The 9,136-nt window shown below is 51.8% G+C and overlaps 1 protein-coding gene across 3 annotated transcripts in view; it reads left to right on the top strand.

The window, feature by feature from the left end:
• Window positions 1-1,483: 1,483 nt before the first annotated feature.
• LOC130122025 (regulator of G-protein signaling 7-binding protein B-like) overlaps window positions 1,484-9,136 on the top strand; it is a 14,741-nt gene continuing 7,088 nt past the window's right edge. For 2 of the 3 annotated variants that reach the window (XM_056291040.1, XM_056291041.1), the window contains exons 1-3: window positions 1,484-1,940; window positions 5,323-5,495; window positions 6,392-6,522. In XM_056291040.1, coding sequence (XP_056147015.1) covers window positions 1,782-1,940; window positions 5,323-5,495; window positions 6,392-6,522 — 463 coding nt within the window. In that variant the 5' untranslated portion in view covers window positions 1,484-1,781. Of the gene's footprint in view, window positions 1,941-4,835; window positions 5,115-5,322; window positions 5,496-6,391; window positions 6,523-9,136 lie in introns of those variants that run through there. The other variant, XM_056291042.1, reaches the window with a different exon arrangement.

The raw sequence follows: 9,136 nt of genomic DNA, 5'->3' as shown, positions 1-9,136 counted from the left end.
GAGAACTTTCATTTGAAACTCGACAGTCTATTCTTGTTCTTAGAAATGAAGGCTATTCCATGCGAGAAATTGCTAAGAAATTGAAGATTTCCTACACCGGTGTGTACTACTCCCTTTAGAGGACAGCACAAACAGGCTCTAACAGGTACTATTTAATGAAGATGCCAGTTGGGGACCTGTGAGGCGTCTGTTTCTCAAACTAGAGACTCTAATGTACTTATCTTCTTGCTCAGTTGTGCAACGCGGCCTCCCACTTCTTTTTCTACTCTGGTTAGAGCCTGTTTGTGCTGTCCTCTGAAGGGAGTAGTACACACCGGTGTAGGAAATCTTCAATTTCTTAGCAATTTCTCGCATGGAATAGCCTTCATTTCTAAGAACAAGAATAGACTGTCGAGTTTCAGATGAAAGTTCTCTTTTTCTGGCCATTTTGAGCGTTTAATTGACCCCACAAATGTAATGCTCCAGAAACTCAATCTGCTCAAAGAAGTGCCCATCCAACCAATCCAACTTGTGGGAGCTGCTTCTGGAAGCGTGGGGTGCAATTTCTCCAGATTACCTCAACAAATTAACAGCTAGAATGCCAAAGGTCTGCAATGCTGTAATTGCTGCAAATGGAGGATTCTTTGACGAAAGCAAAGTTTGATGTAAAAAAGATCTTATTTCAAATACAAATCATTATTTCTAACCTTGTCAATGTCTTGACTCTATTTTCTATTCATTTCACAACATATGGTGGTGAATAAGTGTGACTTTTCATGGAAAACACGAAATTGTTTGGGTGATCCCAAACTTTTGAACGGTAGTGTATATATATATATATATATGTGTGTGTGTGTGTGTGTGTACATTACGTTTATATATACATGTATGTATGTATGTATGTATGTATGTATGTATGTATGTATGTATGTATGTATACATGTATACATGTATACATTTATGTATATATATGTACGTAGTTATGTATGTATGTATGTATGTATGTATGCATGTATGTATGTATGTATGTATGTATGTATGCATGCATGCATGCATGCATGTATGTATGTATGTATGTATGTATGTATGTATGTATGTATAAAACTACTTGAATGCCTTGCTACAAGTGCTTGTGGTTAAAGCCATGCCTTGCATGCTAAATGCTGCATGACAGGATGACGTCACGGATCAGGTGCGGAACGTGTGTCCCTGTTCCAGTCATTATGACGTGTCCTTGTGTCTCGTCTTTGAGGCGGCGGTGAACCGGGTTGATCGCGTCCTCCAGCTTCTACGTTTCGTGGCGGATGATGTGAAAGGTCGGCGGAACGTCTGACGTGTCTGCTTCTGCATCGTGTCCCTGTCGCCCGGGGGACCACCACGTCTCCGTCTTTACGCACCCCTCCACCTCCTCAGCATGCCAGTGAGGCCATGATGCATGCACGTCGCTTGGCTGCATGGGCTATTTCGGGAGGGCTGCGCTAAAGATAGGCTTCCCCTCGGCTGGACACCCCGACATTTCAGGGGCTGTCGGAGGGTGACGAATTGTGTTGCCGTTGGCTGCCGGTGAGCTGGCGTCACGCGCGAACGCGCGGCGGAAACCGAGAGACTCGAGCCTCGAGAGTTGAAGGTGACTCGACCGCTGCCGAGGAGATGCAGAAGGAGCTGCGGGTCTGCACCCGGCCCGGTACTTTCTCCTGCTCCCCTGCCAGCCCGAGGTAAACCTGCTGGATCAACCCGCCTCGGCGTCTTGCTGTCTACAGAGGACGCAGTCGGAGGGCGGCTGCAACCGCGGATGCGTATGCATGTGTTCTGCACCGTACGGGCGGAAAAAACGCCCCGGGTCCGCGGCCAACGTCTTCCTGATCGGTAAGGCGGCGCCGCCGGACCCGGACCCGGATCCACGCCGGGACAGCGCGGAGAGCGCGTGGAGAGCGCAGGGAGTCGCGTGTGACAGCAGGATGGTGAGTAGACGGGACGCCTCTAATCTGTGCGGACGATGCAATCGACCAGAACCGACAAGAGGTCTGCATTCAGAACCGGCGCAGCGGTCTGTTCCGTTGCCTACCCACACGGGGGTCGGCGGTTCGAATCTCGGCGCTACCTCCGGCTCGGTCGGGCGTCTCCACAGACACAACTGGCCGTGTCTGCGGGTGGGAGGCCGGATTGTGAAGAGTAGGGTCATTGGCCAAGTGCAACTGGGGAGAGGGGGGGCGGGGGGGAGGCAGGGGGATGTGTATTTAGACAGCCCAGGAATACACCGCCGATGACGTGTACAACCACTCTTCATCATGTCGTGATAAACAGAGTGCGTCCAATGGTTGGATTAACATCCAGTTTATTTGTGCAATGTAAAGGTTCAATAATGTCACATGACGGAATCCCCGCCGTGGCCGGAACTCATACAGTACCATGCAGCAGTGGCGGCTGGCCAGTAGATGGCGCTGGGGCGCCGCCCCCTTCAAACATCAAGAGATGAAAATCTACTTAAACATGTTCAATATAATTTAGTTGTATAAAGTAAATAATGATGAAATAAATGTGCCAGAAGCAGCAGCAGCATTAGATACTGGTCCAGACGGGGTTTGGGGGGTTTGGGTCTGAATACTTCCTGGCCAAACCGTAAGCCCTCAAACCTGTGGCGAGCAGGTGACCCGAGGCTGCTGTCTAACACCCCGTTTACACTTGGTTTTAAAATGCGTTTTTTTGCGATCGGAGCAGAAGTGGACATAAATACAAGTGTAACCCCCCCCCCCAAAACGTTCTGGCAACCGGTTTCTCAAACCACCTGCCGAGGTGGTCTGGGACGCATCTCACCACATACCTTCTGTAGTGTAACGCTGATGCGTCCTGATGCGTCCCCGACGAGGACGTAACAGGAAGACACGTCATCAATACAGGATGTGGTGGTTGTTGTTGCCTACCAACACGGGATCGCCGGGTCGAACCCCCGTGGTACCTCCGGCTTGGTCGGGCGTCCCTACAGACACAATTGGCCGTGTCTGCTGGTGGGAGGTCGGATGTGGGTATGTGTCCTGGTCGATGCACTAGCGCCTCCTCTGGTCGGTCGGGGGGTGGGGGTGGAGCAGCGACAGGGGCGGCTCAAAAAGGGCTTGGTAATTGGCCTGATACAATGGGGGGGGGGGGAGGAAAAATTTAAAACAAAAAAAAAAGGATGTGGTGGTTGTTTCGGTAACAGCGCGCCAACTTTGGACAAAATGGAGAGAGAGAAGAGAGCACGTGACTGGAGGACAAGCGAGACCTCGTCTCCATCCTGTCGGTCTAAACAGCTGAATAGTCGGTACACTGTGGTATATAAGTGCTGACACATCTTCAGATATTAGCTATTGTTTTCACAGCTAGTCGGCAAATCTGGCGCTTGACTGAGGCCCTTTGACCTTGTAGCGGAAGTGACGTAGACAGTAACGACATCTTCTTCTTCTTCTTCGGACTAACGAAATCTGATCACAAGTGGTCAGCAGGACGCGTTTGGAGACGCATGAGAGACACAGGCGTAAACGTCTCGCTGTCCACTTGTGATCCAGTCGTCCAAAACCGCATTTTAAAACCAAGTGTGAACACGGTGTAATCGGCTCTGTGCATAACTGTAGTCCACTGACTTCCGGTTTCTACTGCAGCGGTCATATCAGTTTCCTGTTTGTTGGCGTGCGCTATTGACAATGGCATATGTACAACTTGGAACTTGTCACCCGTGTGCTGGGAGGTGCAGGTGGAAGTGTGTCCACAGTTGTGTGCGTGTCGTGGACATTTGTCCACGCTAAATCCTGCAGGCATCGCGAAAATTATGCCATTGTCAACAGCACACGCCAACAAACAGGAAACTGCTATGACCGCTGCAGTAGAAACCGGAAGTCAGTCAGGAACGTGCAGTGAGGTCCGTGGCTGGGTAGGCAGTGAACTCTATTTATTTGTGCCAGACAGAAGCACAAGCAGACTCTGCCCCAGCAGTCTGCAGACTCTGTCTCAGCAGCCTGCAGACTCTGTCTCAGCAGCCTGCAGACTCTGCCTGAGCAGCCTGCAGACTCTGCCTCAGCAGCCTGCAGACTCTGTCTCAGCAACCTGCAGACTCTGCCTGAGCAGCCTGCAGACTCTGCCCGAGCAGTCTGCAGACTCTGTCTCAGCAACCTGCAGACTCTGCCTGAGCAGCCTGCATACTCTGTCTCAGCAGCCTGCAGACTCTGCCTCAGCAGCCTGCAGACTCTGCCCGAGCAGCCTGCAGACTCTGTCTCAGCAGCCTGCAGACTCTGTCTGAGCAGTCTGCAGACTCTGCCTGAGCAGCCTGCAGACTCTGTCTGAGCAGTCTGCAGACTCTATCTCAGCAACCTGCAGACTCTGCCCGAGCAGCCTGCAGACTCTGTCCGAGCAGCCTGCAGACTCTGTCTCAGCAGCCTGCAGACTCTGCCTCAGCAGTCTGCAGACTCTGTCTCAGCAGCCTGCAGACTCTGTCTCAGCAGCCTGCAGACTCTGTCTGAGCAGTCTGCAGACTCTATCTCAGCAACCTGCAGACTCTGCCCGAGCAGCCTGCAGACTCTGCCTCAGCAGTCTGCAGACTCTGTCTCAGCAGCCTGCAGACTCTGCCTCAGCAGTCTGCAGACTCTGCCCCAGCAGCCTGCAGACTCTGAGTCAGCAGCCTGCACTCACGAATAGGGCATGCACATATTGATAAAACAACAAGTTTTAGATGATTTTTGAAATTATTTTTTACAACAATCTGAACAAATTAGAGTAAAATAAATACATTTTTAACTATCATGATATTTCTTTTTTTTTCTTACTAGCCTGGGTGAGGCACTGCCTCCCCTGCCTCCCCGACTGCACATCACGAAGTCAGTGGACTACAGTGATGCGCAGAGCACATTGGTCTCTTCAGATTTCCCAGGGGGCGCAGTTCTGTGCTGCCCCAGACACCCCCGCTTTTATTGGCAGCGAATTTGTATTGTTTTAATGTTTTTTTTGATCGAATGTGATTGGACGATTCTCGTGGCTGTCAATCACGTTCACACCGAGCGCGACGCCTCGTCTCGACTGTCAATCATCCAACGAGCCCTGATAGGCCACATTGCCCTTCTTAATAACTGTGTGGACGTTAAAGCAGCTGTCAGTTGTGCTACGCCAAGGTAAATCGCCCCCCCCCCCCAAATCATGTTTTAGCACCAGCCGCCCCCGCCATGCAGTTGCCTGTATCTCCACGAGCTGTTGCAGGGATGCACGTGCTGCATGCAGACAACTCGCGCTGCATGCAAGGCAGAATATGCAGCGAGGCTGCTGCTGCTGCAGCGGCGGCGGCGGCCTGGTGAGACCGTGACGGTTGTGTTTTTTTGTCAGACCGTGCAGGAGTTCAACACGCTGGTGGCGCTGTACCGGGAGCAGGTCATATCGGTCGGAGAGATGTCAGCCGACTGCCCGTCTCTACGGGCTCAGATGCACCACACGCGAACCAGAGGGTGCTCCGTGGCCCGGGCGGCCCACCGGGACCTCGCCGTCATATCCGGGTCAGGGTAAGGGAGTCTAGCCGCTGCGAACAGACCAGCAAACTGTGCAGCCCTTTATGTTTGCGCTGTCGCCGGTGCTGAAGGATGAGGCGTCTGCCGACGTCTCGGTCAGTGACGGCCAGGGCAGTTGTGTTGCGCAACAGCACTGACACACAAACCCGCACAGACAAACGAATGATGCGCAGTGTTGCGTTGATGACGTCTTTAACATGCGCTCTGGTGTGTGCGCCGAAATGCATCTTTATACGATACTTTGGCTTATGTTTGTCTCAGAACCTCGTTCTCGGGCGTCCGGGTGGTGTAGCGGCCTGTTCCGTTGCCTACCAGCACGGGGATCGGCGGTTCGAATCCCCGTGTTACCTCCGGCTTGGTCGGGCGTCCCCACAGACACAATTGGCCGTGTCTGCGAGTGGGAAGCAGGATGTGGGTATGTGTCCTGGTCGCTGCACTAGCGCCTCCTCTGGTCGGTCGGGGTGCCTGTTTGAGGGGGAGGGGGAGCTTGAGGGGAACAGCGTGATCCTCCCACGCGCTACGTCCCCCTTGGTGAAACTCCTCACTGTCAGGTGAAAAGAAGCGGCTGGTGACTCCACATGTATGGGAGGAGGCATGTGGTAGTCTGCAGCCCTCCCCGGATCAGAGGAGGGGGCGGAGCAGAGACCGGGACGGCTCGGAAGAGTGGGGTAATTGGCCGGGTACAATTAGGGAGAAAAAGGGGAACCCCCCCCCCAAAAAACCCTCATTCTCACTCGCTCCCATATTTGTGTGCTGGTGTTTGCGCCCCCTGTCTGTCTTTGCACAACCCCACCTTTTGCCCTTTGTGTCTTTGCCCCTTTGTCCACCCCCCCTTCTGCCTCCCTCACATGTTCAACATGTCTGTCTGTCTGTCATCCTTTATATTGTAGGCCAGAGGATGGCGAGATCCAGCCTGAGATCTGTAGGCTGTTTATCCAGCTGCAGTGCTGCCTAGAGATGTTTATCACTGAGATGCTCAAGTCGTTGTGCCTGCTGGGGGTGCTGCAGCTTCACAGAAAAGGTACCACGAGGTACCAGAATTTGAAGAAGAAGAAAAATAGCAGTCGCTTGGATTTGATGCTGAAAAGTGTTTCGTTGTGAGCCCGGTGTCGCCAGTCTGCCTACAAATAACACGATGTTACACTTTAACATTGCGTGCAGTGCATACGGCAAAATCCAATTTTGCGTGCAGATGATACTTCTGCCCAGCTCGCCCGCGAGGCTCAGCTCGCCCGTGAGGCTCAGCTCGCCCGTGAGGCTCAGCTCGCCTGATGCGCGGACATCCACAAACAGGTAAGCAGGGGAAACAATCTTTTCTTGTGATTAAATCATGGTATTAACGGTAGTATTTTACTTATTTTATTAACCCTGACCCTGACCCTGACCCTGACCCTGACCCTGACCCTGACCCTGACCCTAACCCTGACCCTGACTCCAACCCTGACCCCGAGCCTAACGCTGACTCTAACCCTAACCCTGACCCTGACCCTGACCCTGACCCTGACCCTGACTCTAACCCTAACCCTGACCCTAACCCTGACTCTAACCCTAACCCTGACCCTGACCCTGACTCTAACCCTGACCCTGACCCTGATCCCGTGCCTAACCCTGACTCTAACCCTAACCCTGACCCTGACCCTGACTCTAACCCTAACCCTGACCCTGATCCCGAGCCTAACCCTGACTCTAACCCTAACCCTGACCCTGACCCTGACTCTAACCCTAACCCTGACCCTGATCCCGAGCCTAACCCTGACTCTAACCCTAACCCTGACCCTGACCCTGACTCTAACCCTGACCCTAACCCTGACCACGACCCTAACCCTGACTCTAACCCTAACCCTGACCCTGATCCTGACCCTAACCCTAACCCAACCCTAACCCTAACCCTAACCCTGACCCTGATCCTGACCCTAACCCTGACTCTAACCCTAACCCTGACCCTGACCCTGACTCTAACCCTAACCCTGACCCTGACCCTGACTATAACCCTAACCCTGACCCTGATCCCGAGCCTAACCCTGACTATAACCCTAACCCTGACCCTGATCCCGAGCCTAACCCTGACTCTAACCCTAACCCTGACCCTAACCCTGACCACGACCCTAACCCTGACTCTAACCCTAACGCTAATCTGACCCTGACCTTAAGCTAACCCTAACCCTGGTTGTGGATGCCCACACTTCTGGTGACCTGGGCGAGCTGAGCCTCGCTGGTGACGTCATGACCGTCCAGGGTGATGCGTGGTATTTGGACGCGTCAGCTCTCCACAGCAGTTAATGGAAAGGACCGGCGTATCATCTGCACGCAACACTGGAATTTGGCGTAGCACTGCACGCTAAGTGTGATATTGTGTTATGTGTACGCACGCAGACTGGTGAGACCAGGTTGCGGCGTCGTTAATGCTAAAACGATAAAAAGCATAAAATCCAAAGCTTATCGTTTAACAGGGATATGCTCTGATATGGGTAAGTGGAGAGGGAGTACGGTGCGGTGCAAGACGATGCTTCGTTAATGACTGTGGGGAGACTGCGGTTGACATCAACAATGCAAAGAGCGGAGGGAAAGGAAAAAGAAAACTCTTACGCCCTCTAGAGGGATGACTGTGTTTTGGTTAATTATACAAAAGACTCTCATTAAATCGCGTTCAATGAAATTGGTTCTAACATGCAACAATACAAAGCCCCCCCCGCCCCCCGCCCCTTATGATAATTAAAATCCTGATTCTGGTGTGCAAGGCTTCTTGTGTAGACACACGACACCGTCCTCCACCAAAAAACCACCCCATATGTCGCTTGTACAAGCAGCTGATTACGACCTATAGTTACGTTTTAAAGTTAGGCGACCTCTAGCGGTCGTGCTGCCAATAGCAACCTTAGTTGCTATAACTAGACGGAGAAACAAAACAAAAACGCCAAAAAGTATCTGCGGCATATCTCCTGCCACCAGTAGGGGCGCTACTTTAGGAAACGCCGCTGTGGGTCGTATTAGAGGGCACACCACCTATGTGGTCGTGTGGGTTGGAGGACTTGTTGAGACACACGCCCGCACTTAAAGCCCAGGTAGCTCTGCCTTGCCTCCGACTAGCCGCCATCTTTCTGCCCACATTTAACTTCGACATGGCGCCCCCTGCGGTGAAATGGGCTGCAACAGCAGGCAGGATGGTAGAATTACTTGGGCATCCCTGTTATTAATTTTGCTCTTGCAGTTGACAGTCGTTCTCAAGAAGGAACTCAGCAACTTGCCTCCAATGCAGACCAAAAAGAGGCGAAGGCTCCCTTCTACCGTCCTTCTCCTTCTTGTGGCCCAGACTTGGACGTAGAGGATCCAGTTTAGGTTCTTTGCATATTTACAGGACTAAAATATCATATCCATACCAGCGCATTTTCTGCCCCTAAACCCAACTTCTTTATCTTCAAAGCCATTTTTGACCCATATTTACGTACTCTCAAATGTAGTAAACACAGTAGAGCCATCAAACCTAGAAACATTTGTAGAACTATTTTGTCTCCCTGAAAATACTGAAAATACTGAGACCCCCACTTTATACTATTTCATTTTACACAACGTTTGTTTTTTTCCTTTTGGACGTTGCTTTGTTTTCTTTGTATCCCGCTGTTCGTTGTATTATTGTA

This window comes from Lampris incognitus, chromosome 12 (assembly GCF_029633865.1).
Source record: "Lampris incognitus isolate fLamInc1 chromosome 12, fLamInc1.hap2, whole genome shotgun sequence".
NCBI lineage: Eukaryota > Metazoa > Chordata > Actinopteri > Lampriformes > Lampridae > Lampris > Lampris incognitus.
Note: the sequence above shows the minus strand (reverse complement) of the source record. Positions and strands in the feature narration are given on the sequence as shown.